The sequence below is a fragment of the Sceloporus occidentalis genome, unplaced genomic scaffold (genome assembly GCF_023333645.1).
Source record: "Sceloporus occidentalis isolate IW3139 unplaced genomic scaffold, rSceOcc1.0.p SCAF_3, whole genome shotgun sequence".
In the NCBI taxonomy this organism is placed as follows: domain Eukaryota; kingdom Metazoa; phylum Chordata; class Lepidosauria; order Squamata; family Phrynosomatidae; genus Sceloporus; species Sceloporus occidentalis.
The window spans coordinates 41,595,657-41,616,332 of NW_028316983.1; the positions used below are offsets into that span (position 1 = coordinate 41,595,657).

The 20,676-nt window shown below is 40.3% G+C and overlaps 1 protein-coding gene across 2 annotated transcripts in view; it reads right to left on the reverse strand.

Moving 5' to 3' along the window:
• Window positions 1–20,676, reverse strand: part of LOC149315799 (myosin-7B-like) — a 74,582-nt gene that overhangs the window by 27,149 nt on the left and 26,757 nt on the right. For both annotated transcript variants that reach the window (XM_089514112.1, XM_089514113.1), the window contains exons 12-19: window positions 12,167–12,270; window positions 10,782–10,920; window positions 9,738–9,856; window positions 8,724–8,873; window positions 8,277–8,447; window positions 6,387–6,566; window positions 6,165–6,294; window positions 3,537–3,613 (exon numbers count right to left, since the gene is read on the reverse strand). In XM_089514112.1, coding sequence (XP_089370238.1) covers window positions 3,537–3,613; window positions 6,165–6,294; window positions 6,387–6,566; window positions 8,277–8,447; window positions 8,724–8,873; window positions 9,738–9,856; window positions 10,782–10,920; window positions 12,167–12,270 — 1,070 coding nt within the window. The remainder of the gene's footprint in view (window positions 1–3,536; window positions 3,614–6,164; window positions 6,295–6,386; window positions 6,567–8,276; window positions 8,448–8,723; window positions 8,874–9,737; window positions 9,857–10,781; window positions 10,921–12,166; window positions 12,271–20,676) is intronic.

Consider the following 20,676-nt stretch of genomic DNA (forward strand, 5'->3'; position numbering starts at 1 on the left):
CAGTCAGAAATCAGTCAGACTGAGGAAAGGGCCTTTTCAACTATGGTACCCCCACCCCTTACAGAGTTCTCATCCCAGGGAGGCCCACACAATGCCACATTTATTAATGGTCTTTAGGAACTAGATGGAGACTATTTTATTCTTAGCTCCTTTTTTCATGCATGCTATGATGTTTCTATTTTATTTTTCATATTGCATTTTCAATTGTTTCTTAACTGGATGTCATAACCTGTTAGCTTCCCTGGAAGCTTTTAAGTGAAAGGCGGGAGATAACTATTTCAAATATGCTTTTTTTCAGCCCTCAAGATTTCCAGTGGCTGTGTGGTCCAGCTTCCACTGAGTTACATCTCTAGAATAAATCAATAATGACATTCTAATAAGTCAGGAGGAAAAAAGTAGCAGCCTCTTTTATCTCTCCAACACATATTGTTGGATGAAAGAGGGACACAATTGTGGTAGTTATTTTATGCTAGATCTTCTTCCCCAATCACTTTGTGTGTGCAGGGGTACTTTTTAGAAGAAAGGGAGTGGATGGGGACTGCAGCTTATTCCCACCTCATTCCATGGGGAGAGGAGGGTAAGAAATACATATCATCATCACCATCATCATAGAATCATAGAGTTGGAAGAGACCGCAAGGGCCATCCAGTCCAACCCCCTGCCATGCAGGAAATCTAAATCAAAGCATCCCTGACAGATGGCTATCCAGCCTCTGTTTAAAGACCTCCAAGGAAGGAGACTCCACTACACTCTGAGGGAGTGTGTTCCACTGTCAAACAGCCCTTACTGTCAGGAAGTTCCTCCTAATGTTGAGGTGGAATCTCTTTTCCTGTAGCTTGCATCCATTGCTCTGGAGCAGCAGAGAACAAGCTAGCTCCCTCCTCAAGTATTTAAACAGGGCTATCATATCACCTCTTAAGCTTCTCTTCTCCAGGCTAAACATCCCCAGCTCCCTAAGTCATTCCTCATAGGACATGGTTTCCAGACCCTTCACCATTTTGGTCACCCTCCTTTGGACACGCTCCAGTTTCTCCACATCCTTTTTAAATTGTGGTGCCCAGAACTGGTCACAATATTCCAGGTGGGGACTGACCAGAGCAGAATAGAGTGGGACTATTACTTCCCTTGATCTAGACACTATACTTCTATTGATGCAGCCTAAAATCACATTGGCCTTGCTAGCTGCCACATCGCACTCATGTTCAATTTGCAGTCTACTTGGACTCCTAGATCCCTTTCACATGTAGTCTCGTTCAGCATCATCTCCAACTCCTCACAGTCTCTTCCCCTGAGTGCTTTTCTTTTCAGTCACATTTTGATACCACTAGGTATCAAATGCTTGGGAAGGAAAAGGCTAAAGTAGAATCAAGCAAATGCAGGAACTCCAGGGGCCATTTTTTTGGCCACCAGAACTCAGTAGTGGCTCCTCTAGCTGCAGAAAATGCCAACTTAAAAAAAAAATGACTGGATGTCTCCTTCTAGTTTGGGTTGGGTTGGGTTGAATTGCTTTTCTTATTCAGGAAAAACAACATCTGGGGTTGGTGGCATGCTGTAGCCAGTTTAATGCAAAATTGCTACTATTGGAAGTTTCCAGGAGTGGAGATTTCACTTGTTAGCTGAAGGATGTGTGTACACACACACGTGTGTGTATCATACATGTTCACACATTCAAGTCCCCACTCTGGACTAAGGAAAGAAAACACAAGGATATCTGAAGCTCCCATACACTGACCCAGCTCACTAGTGAGCTACATCCATCAACAGATAATGGATGCTGAATCTGGAATCTTCTACATGTAAAGCTTGTGCCGCAACCTGAGCAAAGGAACCTCCCCATAGACAAGGAAGTGCATGGTACTTTTGCTCTAAAATCTGGATCTTCCCATCCAAGAGGGGGAAAGAGAGAAAGAAAGAAAGAAAGAAAGAGAGAGAGAGAGAAGTAATTGGGGCAGAAATATTTTAAGCTAACATATCACTGGCTGTATGTAGGTTAGCCAATCTACAAATTGCTACTTTCCCTTCAGTGGTTTTAGATCAGGGGTAGGCAACCTACGGCCCGTGGGCCGGATCCGGCCCGGTGAGGCCTTGGGACCGGCCCCAGCCCGGTCCTGCCACCGATTGCCGCCAGGGCCTTTTGCCTCTTGCGGGAGGGCGTGGAGCCTTTGGCCTCTCGTGGGAGGGCGCGGGGCCTTTGGCCTCTCGCCTGAGGCCTTTGGCCTATCAGGAGGAGGTGGGCAAGGGGGAGCAAGTGGGGGCAAGTGGCGGGCAAGGGGGGCAAGTGGGGCAAGCGGGGGCAATTGTCTATAGAAGCCTCAGAAACATGCATTTACATTAACATTTTTTTTAAAATCAGCAAATTTTTTCGCATGTCCTCCACTTTTAAAAAAAAGTGTCCTCCATTTGAAAATTTTGCCCTAAATTTGTCCCAATATATATATATATATATATATATATATATATATATAATTATTTATTTTATTTTTTGGCTTCAGCCCCCCAGTTGTCTGAGGGACAGCAACCCGGCCCCTGGCTCAAAAAGGTTGCCTACCCCTGTTTTAGATAATAACTTTTTTACTCTCTGCATGTCCCCTTTATTGGACTATCCCAAATGTAGCTGTCTTTTTGGAGCAGAATGTGTAGTGGCAGCAGGGCAGGGGGAGTCTGAAATGTTATTCTGAATTGTGAAAGCTTGATTGTTCATCTAAGAAACACAAGAAAGAGATGGGTGCTTCTAAGTGGTCCAACGGGAGACAAGTTACATCCTGCTAATTCTCTCCTAAGAACTGAAAGGCAGAGGGCCATTTGCTGTCAGCCATGTGAAATCCACACTGGTTTTCTTCTTGCCAAAGATTGTCCTTCCCGCAGTCATGATGAAGAAAGAAGTAGCACAGACTTAAAGTGATGTTCATGTAATAAATTCTCTAAACATCACTGCAAGTCTTAACTGCCTCTCCCTCAGTAACAGAGAAGCAGCAGGAACCATGTAGCAACGTTATCATCATAGATGAAATAAGCATTCTCATAGAGAACCAGATTCTTCTCCAGGGGAGTTTCCTTTCTCATCCAGTTCCTGAGCATTAAACAATAATGATCTCCAGGAGATGCCCATTTCTGATTTTCCCATTTGTAAATTTTGCAATGCTTGGTAAATTCTGCTCAAAAAGAAACAAAACATTTGCCCATATCTAGAGGATGAACAAATCTGTCAAGTTTACTATCTCCCTTATTTTGATTGTTTCAGATACTGGTACATTCTGACTAAAACAAACTGAAATTAAATTCTCACCCATCTACAAAAGGAGTGACTACAGATGTGAATTTCTGAATAATCCCATTCTTAAGAAAAGAGAACACCCTGGATCACCTGAGAAGAAAAGCCAAGCCCTTAATTTCTGTCTGGATTCAACACTTTATAGTTGAGTCAAGTTTAGAATATTGCCTAAAAGAGCTGTCATGTCTTTATATACAAACAAAATCCTAAATGGAATTCTGTAGGATTTAGCACATTATTCTCTTAGAGAGGAGGAGAAACTCACCTTATGTAGCTGGGACACTGTTTGGAATGAAGCTGCCTTCTTACGTTTCTCTTTCCCACCTGTCTTTATTCCATCATCTGACAAATGAAATGACAATTCATTACCTTGATGCTAGCCATTTATTTCAAGGGCTCATTTTCAGGAACTAGGAGACCAGCTCTCTTGCTTGAACAAGCAAGAATGGAGGAATAACTTTATTTCCTATCCATAAATCTTCAAGTACCTCTAAAAACCATCTGAAACTACTCTTTAAACCTCCACCTTAGATGAAAAACAGGGAATCTAGGCCGCTTAAGGCTGGATATGTTCTGTACACCACTGAAGGCCAAATGTGGCAATATTACATAGCAGTGGAGTGGGACCAGGGCTATAAGGGTCGAAGTGCCATGCTTGTTTGTTTGTTGGCTAGCAGAGATTGTTACATGATCTGCCATCCCCTCAGACCTCACTATTCCTTCTGAGAATAGCTGCATTCTTGACAGCATGGGGGAGCTATCTCTGCTGTATTTCAGGGTGGCTTGGTCTTCAATAGGCTATACAGATCCATTAGATTTAGAAATAATGTATAGGAGATGGAGATGAAACGTGTTAGACCTGATTTGTTGACTTGGAAATAACTGCTTTTGGCAAAAGAAACTCTTGGAAAATCTTGTGCTTTATGCTGTTTGTAGGTCTGTTGTGGGTACTTCTTTCCCATTCTCATGCAATCTGAGGACTTTCCAACCAAATCTGAATGCTACTCACTGCCCTCCTTTTTGCCAGTTCACTATTCCTGTACTGTCAGCTGTCCCTAAATACATAGTGTATTATGCCATGAACTGCTGTTCTTTGGTGTGTGTGCGTATATAAAGATACAAAGATATGGATCAACACAACTACTTGCATTTTTGAACTCTGGCTGGGGGCATGACTATCAGCATTTTAAACTATATCAACAAAAGTTTTGATGACTGCAAGAAAAAATGGTGATCCACAGAAGCAATCTGTTGCACATTACTTCAAGAGGTCTCAACAAGGCTTTGCTGACCAGAGTGGAACCATTTGCATCCTGCATATTTGTCTTTTATGCTCAGTAGCCCCTAACATCCAATTGTTATCTCCTTGCCCTTACTTATATCCCCCATCTGTTTGCAACTGTACAGTCTTGCAAGGTTGCCAGGTCAAATAGTGGACAGGACTCCTGTTCCTTTAATAGTTGTGTAGAGGCCAGAATTTCAGCAGGTGTTCCTTTCATGACAAGCTCCTGAAATTTCCTCTTCTAACAACCATTAAAGGGCCAGGGCCCCTTCTCTTAGTTTACCTAGTTTGGCAAGCCAATATTATGCCAAAATATTTCAGTTTTTGTTTTTCAAAAAATAGTCATCACTATGTTCTAAGAACAGAATTTGCTTTGCTCTGCTTTTATTTCCTTACATATGGCATCTCCACTGATAAGAAAATTAATAGAATCTTAAAATTGGAAGGGATTCAACAGTCATCTTATCCAGACAGTTGATGATAAAAAAAACCCTCAGCTACAGCATCCCTAAGATGAAGTCTGCTTAAAAAATTCCAAACAGGAAAGAATCCATTGCCTCCTAAAGCAATCTGTTCCACTGCCTAACAGCTTAAGTCATCAGGAAGTTCTTAATATTTAGTAGAAATCCTCTTTCTTGTAATTTGGAACCACTGATTCTAATCCTTCCCACTGGAGTGGTAGAAATTTGTTCTGTCTTCTATGTGACAGTTCTTCAGATGTCAGAATACATTAATCTTATCACCTCTTAATAATTCATTATCCAGATTAAACATAAACAACTCCTTCAGTCTTTTCTCATAGAATTTGATCTCCAGACCTATCTCTATCTTTGTTGCTATTATTTTAAGTGATGGCTGGTTATTTCTCCAGTCTTCAAAGCAGTGCTGTACTGTCTTAATTCTGGTCCTGATAATAATTCCTGTCTTTTAATCTAAAGTAGCTCCCTATTTACCCACTAGTCAGGTGCATATATTTAGGGTCATCTACACTGTAGAAATGCTATAGCTCCACCCTAGCACTTGTAGTTTTGCAAGGTCTTTGCTGGTACCTTACAAAACAACAAATCCCAGGATTTTATAGAGTAGATTTTGTAGGATGACAGTTAAAGTGGTGTCAACTTGCATTATTTTTACAGTATAGATGCACCCTAGGTCTTCTTTGTCACTTCAGTCACCAAAGTTCCACAGCACAGTTATGTTACTATCTGGTTCATCACATATTCTATCTAAGGGACAGCTGTCTATTCAAGATCAGAAATGTTTGAAATATGTTGGAAATGATGGTATATACTACCATACAAAGCTTTTATATCACTTAATAATACCAAAGAAAGATGGATGAGATATACCCTTTCCTGGAAGTATCTAACCAGTCATGATTAGAAACAAGAGGAAAACTCCACCCTTGGTCTAATGCAGCAGATTTGTTCTTATGTTCTAATGGAACACCTAGTGCCATCCTGGTGTGTTGAACTAGAGTTACCCAGCTTGTACTGGCCAAACTACATGAGGATAATGGGAATCATAGTCTGAAGTATATGGTGAAAGCTGTTCTTCTGCACACTGTATTCAGCAACATATAGAATGTGTACAGCTGAGAATATGCCTCACCTGAAGAGCTCACATAGTTTTCGTATAAAGTAGCCAGTAGCTTGTTTTGTGATTTTTGGAAGATGGTTACCACCGTCTCATTCAAGGGGTCTTTATTCTTATCTAGCCAACCAACAATGTTATAGGGCACCTGTCAAAGAGCAAAAGGAACAGGTAACAGTAGCACAACGTAGAAAAAAATGATACTCAAAAAGAATCTGGAAACTGGGAAACAAGACATACCACTCCTGCATAGTGCACCAACTCAAAGTGGGCCTCATATTTGCGCTTCTTATCTGGTCGGGGCTTTTGGAAGTTGGGTGATTTCCCAATGTGGTTGTCATATAGTTTGGCCTTGAATGACATATCAGAGGCTTTGGGAAACATACACTCTTCCTCCAAAATTGAGAGGATTCCTAATGGCTGTAAAGAAAGGATATTGATCAAGAGACTGTAATTAATGTGTTAATTTTGTCTTGTGTGACCAGGGTTAAATAACCTAATATCCTTGAGCTCTTTCAGACAACAGTTCCTATTAGGTCAAGTCAGCATGCCCAAAAGTTAGGCTCTCTGGGCAGAAGGCACCAGTTTGCCAGTCTTGAAATAGTCACCACTTTCATTTGGGACAAATGGTTACCAGTCTTTAACAACGTTTGCCCTCCTCCAGTCTGCTGGGATCTCTCCTGTTCTCCAGGAGTTTTCAAAGATTATTGCCAATGGCTCCGATATTACATTTGCCAGTTCTTTTAATACCCTTGGATGGAGTTCATCTGGTCCCGGAGACTTAAATTCATTTAGATTAATAAGGTGTTCCTCTACTATCTCTTTACTTATTCTGTGCTGAAATTCCCCTATTCTGTCCTCTGCTCCATTATCCTCAGGTTGAGCACCCTTTGCCTTTTCTGAGAAGACCGAGGCAAAGAAGGTGTTGAGTAATTCTGCCTTTTCTCTATCTCCTGTTAGCATTTTGCCATCTTCTCCATGCAGTGGCCCTACCGTTTCCTTCTTCTTCCTCTTGCTGTGGACATATCCAAAAAAGCCCTTTTTATTGTTCTTAACCTCTCTAGCAAGCCTGAGTTCATTCTGCGCTTTAGCTTTTCTGACTTTACCCCTACACATGCCTGCTATTTCTTTGAATTCCTTTTTTGTGATTTCCCCCTTTTTCCATTTCTTATACATGTTCCGTTTCAAACTTAGCTCAGTTGAAAGTTCCTTAGTCATCCATCCTGGTTTCTTGAGACACCTCCCGTTTTTCTTTCTCACTGGAACTGTTTGAAATTGTGCCTTCAGTATCTCTCTTTTGAGAAGCTCCCATCCATCCTGAACTCCTTTATCTTTTAGTATTTCTGACCATGGAATTGCCCTCAATACTTCTCTAAGTTTACTGAAATTCGCTCTCCTAAAGTCTAGGATGCGTGTCTGACTATGCCTGGCTTCTCCTTTCCACTGTATTACAAACTCCAGGAGAACATGGTCACTTCCACCTAATGATCCCACCACTTGCACCCCATTAACCAAGTCATCCTTGTTGGTTAGGATCAGATCTAAAATAGCTGACCCCCTTGTTGCCTCTTCCACCTTTTGGACCATGAAATTGTCTTCCAGGCAAGTGAGGAATTTGCTAGGCCTTGAGGATTTTGCTGAGTTTGACTTCCAGCAAATATCAGGATAGTTGAAGTCGCCCATCACTACTACATCTCTCTTTTCTGACTGTGTGGTCATCTGTTCTAGAAAGATATCATCCAATTCCTCAGTCTGACTTGGGGGTCTGTAGTAGACTCCCACCGTAACACCCTTGTTGTTTCCCTCCCCTTTGATTCTTATCCAGATGCTCTCCACCTGGCTTCCATGATTGATGTCCTGGATCTCTTCACTGGTGTAAATATCTCTGACATATAGTGCTATTCCTCCTCCTTTCCTGTTTGGCCTATTTCTCTTAATAAGGTTATACCCCTCTATTTCTTCTCCCCAACAGCATCGGGGGACTGAAGAAAATCAAAAATATTTTTCAAGGGGTACAGCTCTCTAAGGATCCCTAGAGAACCAATGCAGACCCTAAACCCTGAGAGTTCCCCACCTCTGCCATACACAAAGGTGTACTTATTGTCCCATCATATATCCCTAGTACTTTACCTTTTCAATCAGATCAATACAAGCCTGCAGGTCCAGCCCAAAGTCAATGAAGACCCATTCAATCCCTTCTTTCTTATATTCTTCTTGCTCCAGGACAAACATATGATGGTTGAAAAACTGTTGCAGCTTTTCATTTGTGAAGTTGATGCATAATTGTTCAAAGCTGTTATACTGGAGACAGAAAATAAAACAAAGGCTTAAGTGCTTGTTCACTGTTTAATGGTAGATAGACTTTTTTTTAAAGTCTCACCATTTAACTCTAAATACATGCATCTTGGAAAAGTATTGAAACATCTCATTAATGTCATTTGTTGTGTGTAGGCATAGAAATAATATTTTTAAATATTTGAACAATGGTTGAAAAACATGCTTCTTTCTTTCATCATATAGTACAACAAGCCAAGGTTTCATACCAAGATGTTCCTGTGGGCCTGGCTGGAAACTCACCTCAAAGATCTCAAAGCCAGCAATATCCAGAACTCCAATGAAGAACTGCCTGGCTAGTTTAGTATCCAGGGTTTTGTTGATACGAAATACTAACCATTTAAACATGCGATCATAGGTAGCTTTGGCTAAAGCTCCCACTGCATAAACCACCTGCGAATGGCAATATATGAACAATTTGTCAGATTAAATGTTTATTCCTTATTTATTAGATGAGATGGGAAACTGGACAGTTATTTATAACATTGAAATAATATAAGATTAAGAATCTCAATTTCAGTGATAGTCTTGGGGTATATGGCACTTGGGAAACTACATAAACAGAGAACTATATATTAAAGTGTTGTCTGTGTGTATCTGTGTCTGTGTTTGTTCTGTGTACAATGTACTGTTTCTTGTACCTCTGGGGCTGTAGTTCCTGTTCCCAGTTTTAAAGCTGTGCAACATTTAAAATAGTACAACTTTAAAGTTGTGCAACATATAAAACTATGCAATTGGGGGGGGGGGCTTTCCATCTATTTGGAAAGCTACATAGCTTTTGAAGCTGTGCATCATTCTGTTTTGTACTCTCCCCCTCCCCCCTTTCCAGGTTGAGCAACTTTTAAAAATGTGTAACATTTACAGTTGTGCATCATTCCTTTATGCTTTTTTCTCTATTTTACAGAGAAAACATCTTTTAAAGCTGTATGTTGTACAACATTTAATGTTTTGCAATTCCATTTTGTGCTTTCCCCCCATCCTCCATCTTTTTGGAACATTCTGGAGCTTTCATGGGGAAGCTGCACAGTTTTCCAGAAAACTATGCTGCTTTGGGGGAAGCTCCATAGCTTTCATTAGAAAGTTATTCAGTTTCCCATCATTGCAGGGGAGAAAGTTCCTGAGTGTCTCAACAGTACAGGAAGAAAAATGGATTGCTTTTTCCTGACATCTCTCAAGAATGGAAAAATCTACAACTTACATCCCTATTGTGGAACTGCCATAGGAGCGTGACCAAGTCATAGAGTCCCAAATGCTTACCTGATCAACAGTCTGACCTTTGGTCACATATTCATTTCCAACTTTCACCCTCGGATGGAGCAGCCCCTTGATGAGATCACCTGAGCTGATCCCCATGAGGTAAGAGGCTTTATCAGCACCTGCAGTATAATAATCAATGATAAATTGGAAGTACTTCCATATGCATTTATTAATTAGAATTATGTACTGGTGGTTTGCTTTATTTGGATTTCTTCTTTTCACCCATAACTGGAATTCAATGTAGCTTATAATTAAATCAAATGCAATATGGTTTAAAACCATACAACACATCATCATTATTCTCACTATCATTAAAATATAATTTAACCTGTCAAAACATTTAAAATAATAATAATCTCAAGAATACATTTTCAAAAATTAAACAGTTGGCTATCTGACCAATATCCTTGGGCAATTGACAAGTACTCTGTGTGTGTGTGTGTGTGTGTGTGTGTGTGTGTGTGTGTGTGTGTGTGCGCAACCCTACAAGGTCTCCTGGGGTGCTAATGTGGCCCCATAGCCTTCCACAGTTGCCCAACGCAACTTAGAATTTGAGTTGACTACTGGGAAATTGTGAGGGAGATATTATGGAATGGCTTGTTCCACACTAGCTGCCATGTTTTTCTCGTGAGCCTAATTTTCCCCATAATGCCACAGACATTTCTTTGGAAGGTTTCATGCTAACACATTTAGCCCACCTGTGTGCTAAGTATTGGGAAGAGTGGCTCTGGCACCACCAAAAGTATTGCAACCAACCATTCCCACCATCAAAGGGAGTGTTTTTAATGGGGAGGAGACTTTCCTCACCTCAAACATCTCAGAAGATTAGGTCATTTATGAGGCATTGTTGAAAAGCTGAGGATCTGGTAACTATATTTTGAAATGGGTGAAGGGGAAGAAGCAGACATTTGTAGTAGGGCCTGAAGGGGCCCTGGCATCTGGTTGTTCTGCAATGCCACAAGGCCCAATGTTTTTTTGCAAACTAATACAGGTGCCTTATTTATATCTGTTCCTAGTAGAGACCACAGGAGACAACCTCCTTACTTTCAGTGCCTTCAGCTTCTGCCTGTTCCTCACGCTGCTTCTGCTTGAACTTCATGTTGCCAAAATGCATGATGGCACCTACTATTTTATAGCAGCCATATTTCTCCTCAGGGCTGAAGCCCAGGATGTCCATTGCATGCTATAAAAGAAGCCAAACATAACTTATGTCATATGAAACAACACTGACATCACTTCACAAGCAAAAAATGAAAGGAAGAACCAAGCATATGCTAGCACAGATCCAGAAGGAATTTTGCACCATTAGGTGCAAATGAGTCAAATACATGCCGATAAATGTCAGACTAATACCATTGATTTAAAACTTTTAAAATTTATTTTTAAAAATTTAAATTGATTTTAAATCAATTCACCTGTTAACTTACCAATGTTTATCAATATATTTTGCTTCTACTCATCATGTTGATCATAGTATACTCTTAATCCCCTATTAAAAGTTTCTTTATAGCCTGCAGACTGTGCCCCCCCCCCAAAAAAAAAGATAAATCCAATAAGCCAGTGGTTCCCAAGTTTTTGTCCTCCAGATGTTTTGGACTTCTCTCAGAATTTCTGACTATTGTTCAAGCTGGCTGGGGCTTCTAGGAGATGCAGTCCACAGCACTTGGAGGACCACAGTTTGGGAATCACTGCAATAGCCCAGAAACTTAGCAGGTTAACTAAATGTTATGTTTTCAGTCCAGTAAGTGGAGCTGTTATTACACTGTGACACCTTTAAAATCAATAATCAACAAGTAGGGAATGCACATTTCCCATTGGAATCAGTTGTGTCCAGCCTTCTTGTTAATAGGGCTGGATAACATAGGTATCCCAACATAACTGTTTCTATCAGTGGAACTATTGAGGAGAAGTGCATTCCCCATCCCCATTGCAGCCCCAAAACCTTCTTCATAGGGCAGGGAAACCCACCAACTTCATTTTGAATGTTGTAGAGCATTGTAGTGGGGAAAGATAGCCAAGAATGTCCAGTCACACAAATCAAACTAATGGTCAGGTGCTAACGCAATGTTACATTTAGATCAGATTCACGAAATCTATGATCAATTACAATTGTGCTATTGAAATAATATTTTAATGTTTTTAACATAAACCATGTTGGCTGGGAGATTCTGGGATCTGAAATCCAAACAAGTAATTTCTTCAAGCTTTGAGATAGATATGTAACACACCACTCTTTATCCTTGGATTTCTATCATGTTGGCTATTAGTATGGAAAAAACAAACTTCAGCCAAATTTTAAGTACTTTTATTAATTTCAGCAGGAAAGCACAAACTATTTTCCCATTGAAATTATTGGGGGTTATAATTATTTATATAGCTAGATTCTGCCTTCCCACCCTTGCTGGATTTTACAGTGGGTAACTACATACATCTGTAGCCAAGAGTTCTTCCCCGTCGTCCAAGTTGTCCACGGTTGTTACGCCTTGTGAGCAGAAGTGATAGTCATATGGATTGGAAGACAGCAGAAGCATATCTGAAAAGAAGAGATTGGAACTGAAGTCTTGTGTTTTTATTAGTTATATGTATCCTGCCTTTCCAATGAACTCCAGGCCAAATACATGGTTTCTCTGTTTTCCACTTTATTGTCACAACAACACTGTATTGTAGGTCAGGCTGAGAATTAGTGATATGTGCAAGGTTTCATGACTCATTGTGGATTAGAAACTGGATCTCCAAAGTCCCAGTACAATGTTATGTGTCTCTTTGTCTATTATGTCTCTTGTTATATTGAAGGCATAAATCCAGTTTGAACTGTGAGCTTGAAAGAAAAGAAGTATGCAACAATGGATTTAAATTTATCCTTACCACAAAAGTAAAATCTACCTACCATATATACTCAACTATAAGTCAACCTCATATATAAGTTGAGGGCAGGTTTTGGGGCCAAAATTATGGATTTTGATATGACCCATGGATAAGTTGAGGGTAAAACTTAGGGGCATGTAATGAAAGATGTAAAGGTTGAAGCAAATGAAAACAATGCTAAAGAATTTACAAAATTGCAGCAGGCATAACTATTTGTACTCATACTCAAGGCTGAATGAATGAAAGAGTAGAAAAGGGTCAATGCTTCTAGGAAAGTTTTTTTGTGGGTTTTTTGGGCTATGTGGCCATGTTCTAGCAGAGTTTCTTTCTGACGTTTCGCCAGCATCTGTGGCTGGCATCTTATAACTCTGCTAGAACATGGCCACTTAGCCTGAAAAACCCACAAAAAACTATGGATGCCAGCCATGAAAGCCTTCGGCTTCTAGGAAAGCTTAAACTCTTGCTTTTCACTAGGGGATGGATACACACACACACACACACACACACACACACACAAGTTGAAGTACAGTACTTACATTGACCTGTGGATAAGTCGACTCAGTTTTTTGGGGTCAATTTTTTAGCCTAAATATCTAGATTTATACATGAGTATATACAGTATTTCAAAACCAACAGCTAATGAAAGTAACTGTAGTCCACGAGAGCTGGGGTGTTTAATAATAATTAATAATTTGTTTTATTTATATACCGCTATTCCAAAGATCATAGCGGTGAACAGCAAGTAAGCAAATTAGCAAGTAAGCTAATTTGCCCCCAACAGTCTGGGTACTCATTTTAGCGACCTCGGAAGGATGCAAGCCTGAGTCGAGCTTGGGCCCTTTGCTGGTCTTGAACTCGCAACCTTGTGGTTTCGAGTGAATGGCTGCAGTACAGGCATTTAACCACTGCGCCACCAGGGCTCCTTTAATAATATATATATCTCCCAGTTAATTTCTGCCAACCCATTTTTTCAGCTGAGGAGAGAAGAGAATAGGGGCAGAGTCTTGTGCTTCCCTGTAGACTCAGGCAAAAGCAAACTGCTGCAGCGTCTCCTAGCTTGTTTGTTCTTCCTCATTAACAACTTATACCATCTTATTCTGAGACGTTATTTGGACACATGTGTCCCAGTTTTTATCTGTGAAACTTTGAAGGATATATCTTTTGTTTTTCATACCCTAACTGAAATTGCCACACAGGAGTATTTTCACTTTTTATGTTTGCTTGTGAAAGCTGGACAGTGAAGAAAGCTGATAGGAAAAATATCACCTCATTTGAAATGTGGTTCTGGAGAAGACTTCTACAGATACTGTGGACTGTTAAAAAGACAAATAAATGAGTCCTAGAGCAAATCAAGCCTGAATTTTCTCTAGAAGTCAATATGACTAAATTGAGACTGTTGTACTTTGAACATATCATAAGACATGACCCACTAAAAAAGACAGTGGTGCTTAGCAAGGTTGAAGGCTTGGAAAGGAGGAAGACTGCACTGCAGATGGAGAGACTCAATCAAATCATGGCCCTGAGTCTCTACGGCCCAAGCAGGGCTGGTGATGGTAAGGAGACATGGAGGTCTCTCATTCATAGGGTTGCCATTAGTCAAAGTCCACTTGACAGTAGTTAACAACAGCATTAGTTAACAGGCAGCTTTAGTTAACGTGTGTATGTGCCTTCAAATCACCTGCTGACTTATGAAATGCAAATAACAATATAATAAATTAAAAGTATCTTCCTTTTTGGCAGATTTGCTGTCCAGGGAACAAGACAGAAACATGCCTAAGTACACCTCCTAGAAAGATTCCCAAATGTTCCCTTGAAAGCAGGATTATAGCTAGAGCCCAGAAGGCTGCAGAGTTTGATTATGTGGCCATTAGAAAGGCATGTGCACTGCACTGTATAGTTTCATCTCCTGTTAGCTATCTTAGGAACACCCTAGGGCTGCTGACTGATTTAGAAGTGGTCAGTCTTAGCCTTGTGACCACCAGATAAGATTACTATCCTCTCTGTGAAGCTCTCCAGACCTGCCTAATATGGCATTGTCACACCATAAAACAAGAGCACTAGGCAGTAGCCAAGATTCCTTCCTGCCACAGGGCACTATGCTAAAGATCTCTATCTGGTTAGAAAAGAGTTTGCTTCCTGTTGCATAGCATGTGGTTCCACGCAATAAAGATGCCTTGAGGGCAGAGCATAGCATGAATGGGTGGAACCATTCTTAGAGAAGTTAGCCTTCCTCTTTCAAAGAGGTCCTGGAGCATAAGCTATAAAGGGCCTCCCTGGTCTTATCTGCATGTTGTATAATCTTGTTTTGATTTGTATGAGATTTGTAGAAGCAAATAATGAGAAAAGGTGTAAGAGGCAGAGACATGCACACTGTGATCCTATTATAGACAAGTGTAGTTCCATCAAAAGGAGGATAGAATTTGGATCTATGTCCAGTCAAAAATGAAACAGTAAACATAAAGGACATCTGCTCTCAGGTGCAAATGTGCATCAGAATTATTTTCCCTAGCACCTGTGGGCATTTTTAAAGAAATTGTTACTGGGTAGCCATTCTTCCATTCAACAGGATAAGGAATGGAAGCTTCTCTAGTGCATAAAATCTTGACATTCAGATTTCTTGAGAGTGATTTTTAAAAAAAAGGATGAAGACAATACAGTACTAAAATTAAAAATAAACATTCTAGAATTTTTTATTCTCACATAATCATAGAGTTGGAAGGGGCCCTTTGAGTCCAACCCACTGCTCAATGCAGGGTCTCTAGGTAGAGCATCCCCATCAGGTAGCTCTCCAGCCATCATGTGAAGACATGCAGAGAAGGAAACCTCACCACCTCTCTAGGCATTGGTTCCATTGCCAAACTGTTTTCATTGTCAAGAAGTTCCTTCTAATTTCCAGCTGAAATCTACCCCCCCTATAACACAAACCATTAGACTTAGTTCTGGCCTCTGAAGCATCAGAGAACTATCCTGCACCTCCTCTTTGTAGCAATCCTTAAAGTATTTAGGGTGTGATAATGTTACCCCACAGTCTATACACCAGCGGAAAATACCTGAATTAAAAAGAAGAAAAATCCCTAAAACTCTTATCAACCAATTAGAAAATTTGGTTAATAAATTTATCTGAACTGGGATTACAAAAAATGTATGTCTGGGGATTATTTTTATTCTCAGTTTGCAGTAATTTGTAGAAGGCAATGAAACAGGGGTGGAAATCACTTCGTTCAGTGATTAAATAGTATGTGTGCTTTATCTCAATTCGGTGTCTAGCAGCCAGGTGTCCATTGGGGCAACTAATTAAAAATGCCTTATGTGGGGAACTATTTGTATAATTCTGTGACCTTATCTGGATTAGTGTAAGTGATAATTAATCACTTACACTAATCCAGATAAGGTCACAGAATTATACAAATAGTCAGAAATCATAGAATCATAGAGTTGAAAGAGACCGCAAGGGCCATCCAATGCAACCCCCTGCCCACTGATATTCAATGAAATCAAGTTCTGAATAATATGCATACTATGGAAGCAATGAAGAATTCTGATGTGTGACCTCAATTTTATTACCTTATGTATTATCATCTTAATGCTGTAATACATTTGTTTTTATTTATTTTTTTACCCATTTTTGTATCTTGAATCTGTGATGTACTTTTTTATGATCAGTTTATAACTATGTCTCATTTTTAGGTACTGTACTTTTAATGTACTTATATTGTTTTACAGCCATACAGTACTCTATATACATTTTAGAGTCCATGTTATTACATTTTAGTTCTTTTCTATTTGCTTTAAAATTTCTATAGGATTTTAGTGTGTTTTACTTGTTTTAGCGTTGTTTTGTGTTATTTTGAAATGGCCAGGGCTAATCAATAAACATTTCTTCAAGTTCTGGTGTGTTTATTTGCTTACTTTTACATAAATTGAGAATATGTAATGCAACATTTCAAAATTAAAATGTTACATTTCAAATTTCATACATCCTCCATTTCACTTTCAATATTAAAACCTGAAAGCTACTGAAAAGAATTAATTCCTCTTTATTGAAGTTTTAGCTTGCCAAAGTCACCATTTTTACAACTTTAGAAAACTAAAGCCTAGAAAATCTAATAGCACCTTTCTTTTGAAGCATGTGTGAAGAGGTTGGGAGGACTGAAGTAAGAACAGAAATGAGATTAATTAAAATTCATAGGTTTTGCTTTAGATTCCTTTCCACTACCAGTCCCATTTATTTCACATATAGAAGAGCTACCTGTAGAAAAGCAATCAAGATACTTTGGAAAAGGAAATAAGTGGTGATATCAAGGCAGAACCATGCCCTCCAACTTTCCCAGTGTGGCAGGGACAGTCTCCATTAATTCTTTGACATCTCACTTTTTCAGCTGCTTTTAAAATGTCCCAAGTTCTCTCCTCTTCCTCTATTTTCTCTATTTTTGTCCTCAGCTTACATCAATTGCTGCAGAGGACAAAGTACAAAACACAGTTTGCACTGTGGGGAGAGGACAGAAGGTGTAGAATCTTGCCTTTTCCAGTGGGCTCAGGCAAAAGAAAGCTATTGCAGCCTTTCCTCACTTGTGTATTCTTCCTTATTAATAACTTAGGTCACCTCGACTACACTCTGCTTGGCCACATGGGTCCTGGGTTTCATCTGTGATATGCAAGACTGTTGGACAGATGTCCAGAGCCTCACCAAGCATAAGAAACAAGAGGAACCCAAATATTGCAGGGTGGCTTATCAGATGTTGAAGTAAGCAAAGTACAGTAGTACACATTGCTATCCAAGAAGGAACCCTGTGAGACTCAGAATGGTATGACACCCAGAATTGAAAATTACCTTCCTGCCCTCTTGTAAAAAGTATTTAAAGTACCTGCTCTTGTTTCAGAACTGAAGTAATACGGGTTACCTCACAATCACCAAAAGCAACACTGATATTTGGAAATACTGGTTCAAATTTTTCCTGAGTGGAATAATTCTGCTGTCATCCTCAAAAAGGCAGATGATTGAGATGTGTTTTGAGATCTTCCCAAATGCGTTGCAAAAACATTTGTTCCTGTCCTGGGAATTGGAGCCACATCCTTTGCATACAGACACCCATGTTTCTCCAACTCCCATATTAGATTACTGCAATCTTCTTATACTAGATGGCACTCCAAGATTGTGAGAGGCAGGGAGTGGCTGAAATAAGAGGAGTTCCACAATAGGATACATCTGCCTAGGGGCAGTAGTGGCTTCATGACAGCAGGGCAGTGGATGTACTCCAGCTTTAACTCTGGACTTTAAAGCAGTTATCCAAGTTGGTGAACTCTGACCCCAAAACAGTTTCAACACCATGGACATTTCCTTTAAAAGTCAAGCTGAAAACTGGAACATCAAAGTCACCAGCTACCACTATTTAGGGTTGATGAAGAATTTGAGATGGTAGTTGTGCTGATTATTTTGAAGGCTTTCAAGAAAATGCTGGACACAAACCTTCAAAAGATGTGTTAAGTATGTACTGCCCTGTGATGGGACAGGATATTTTTGAAAATTAGGTGATTCTGATTCATCTAAAGAATTTTTAATGGGAAAAATTAACTGTTGTTGGTTTCTGTTACATCAAAGGCATGTCTTTTGATTGCTAATTGTTAATTCAAATAATGGGAAATAGGGAACAAAACTGGTAACAAAGTTGGTAACTTCACAAATCACCAGAGAATTCTTTATTATTCTATGGTTTAGCAGGGAAACATGTGAAATGCCTTCCATTTTTCACTTATAGCCTTGACTTCTGCTCCCTATGGAGCTGTCAAAGTGGCTTCCATTTCAAGCAAACACTTACTAAGAAGACTTTGCACCAAGCAGTTTTACCAGCTCCCCTGAGTATGGGAAGGTTCCCTTTCATTGGATAGAAGCTAGGGCCGGTTACAAACCGGCATTTGGGACGTCCGGAGGACGTCCCATTTTAAAAAAGGGGTGTCTCTTCTAGACGCCCCTGGGCCTAATACGGACTCCGTCCGTACAAGATGGCACCGGCCCTTCTACATGGCCGGCGCCATCTTTGCGTATCGGACGCTGAGCGTCTGTACGCGTCGCGTCCTTTGTGACGTAGCGAGTGCGCCCCTGGCGCCTCGCTACGTCGCAAACGCGACTCTAAAAGAAGCTCCATTTTGGAGCTTCTTTTTCAGTCTGCACGGGAGCCGCGCCGTGTGGAGGCTCCGGCTCCCCCGCGGACTAACCGGTGGTGGCGGCAGACCGCCGCAAAGCGGCGGTTTGTATCCCGCCCAGGATTCCTTTTCCACCATCTCACTTCTGACTGCTAAGTCAAATCAGTAAATCTCCTCACCATTTCCCCAACTCTAGATAATTCATTAAATACAATGTTTTACTCTAAAAACTGCCTGCTTCCAAAGATTATAGTTGATGCCCCCACATAAGAACTGAATCCCAGAACTACATACTGCTGGAACATATTCCATTTTCCAAAACTAAAACATCTTTTTTATGCTGCCTAACTGCATTATACCCTGAAAATTTTACTTTGCTGGACAACAATTCTTGGCCATGCTAAATGAGTGATTCTGGGAGTGCAAAAATAATTTTTTTAAAAATCCAAGCTATTATCTGCTTGTCCAGTAAATGCTTTGAAAGTTCCTGCACCAGAAATTTCTGTAGACAGATTCTAAGTAGCCTCTGAAAAGGGTCTTGAGAATATATACAGTCTGAAACAAATTGCCACACCTCCTCCCATAAAACATCCATTAATTGAACACCTTCGCGTGTATCTCCAGTTTCTTATTCAAGCTGTGATCTGTGTTATCTACATTTATATGTAAACATAACATATGATTTTAAAATAGATACCTTAATTTGGATAAACTGATTTGCATGCTGTTTCATGTTGAGAGGAGATGTAATTACAATAAAATGAATTCATCTCAAAATAATCTCATTAGGTGTGCACTGTTAAACACTGGTCTTCTAAAGCACTGAGGTTTAAACAAAAGATTAACACTAATCATAAACACTAGATTTGTTTACATTTAAAGCATTTCACTGCAAAGTCATAGGTGCTCTTCTTATTGATGTCAGTGTGGGCACTCACAGTCCTAGATTTGGGACTATGGGTTAAACTAGATATCTGGACATATGATATTTCTTTCTTATGCATAAGTAAGTGTACAAGTGATTTCATCTAGATCAGAGTCACTGTGTGCAGGTTTTGTTGTTGTTGTTGTTAACTGCCCTCAAGTCGATCTCAACCCATGGAGATCCTGCTGATGAGACATCTCCAAGACTTGCTGTCCTCCACTGCTCTGCTCATCTCCCACAAACCCATACTCGTGATCTCCTCTCATTCTACTTCCCTCTACCTTTCATAGCATTACTGTTTTTTCAAATAATTCAAGCCTTCTCATGATGTGTCCAAAGTATGACAATCTGAGTTTTGTCATCTTGGCTTCTAGGGAGGTTTCTGGCTTGATCCACTCCAGGATCCATTTGTTTATCTTTTTGGCTGTCCATGGTAGAGGATTAAACCACCAAACTAATGGAGGAATTTTTTTTTGCCCCAGTGTGGATGAATGGAGTAGGAAATTTAGGGGCTCAACAGACTGCCCCGAAAGGGCAGCCTGTAGCCCCCCATTTTTATGCTGCAAGGAGGCCACACCAACCAAATGGCATGGCCTCTGTCAGGATTAAAAAGAACCTGCTAAAATTGGGTTCTTTTTAATCCATGTGCCGGGCACCATTGGTGCGCCATTGGCACACTTGCGCACACTGATGATGCACATACGGCATGGCAATGTTTGGACACTGCGCCATACCTGCATCATCATGATGGCCCCCATGTGGATGGGGCCAAGCCATGATGGTGCCAGCAGTGTGCGGTAGGGCTCAGGAGTGTGTGGACGCTCCACATTCCCGAGCCCTAAAATCAGCCCCAGACCACCGCTTTCTGGCAGTCTGTACCGGGCCTTAGTTTTTAAGACTAGCTGAGAGATTTTTATTACAGCTTCATCTATCATGGTGGACCTAATCCAGACTGAGATATACATACTTCCTTATGAGTGAGAAATGGAAAAGCTTACAGATGGGTGC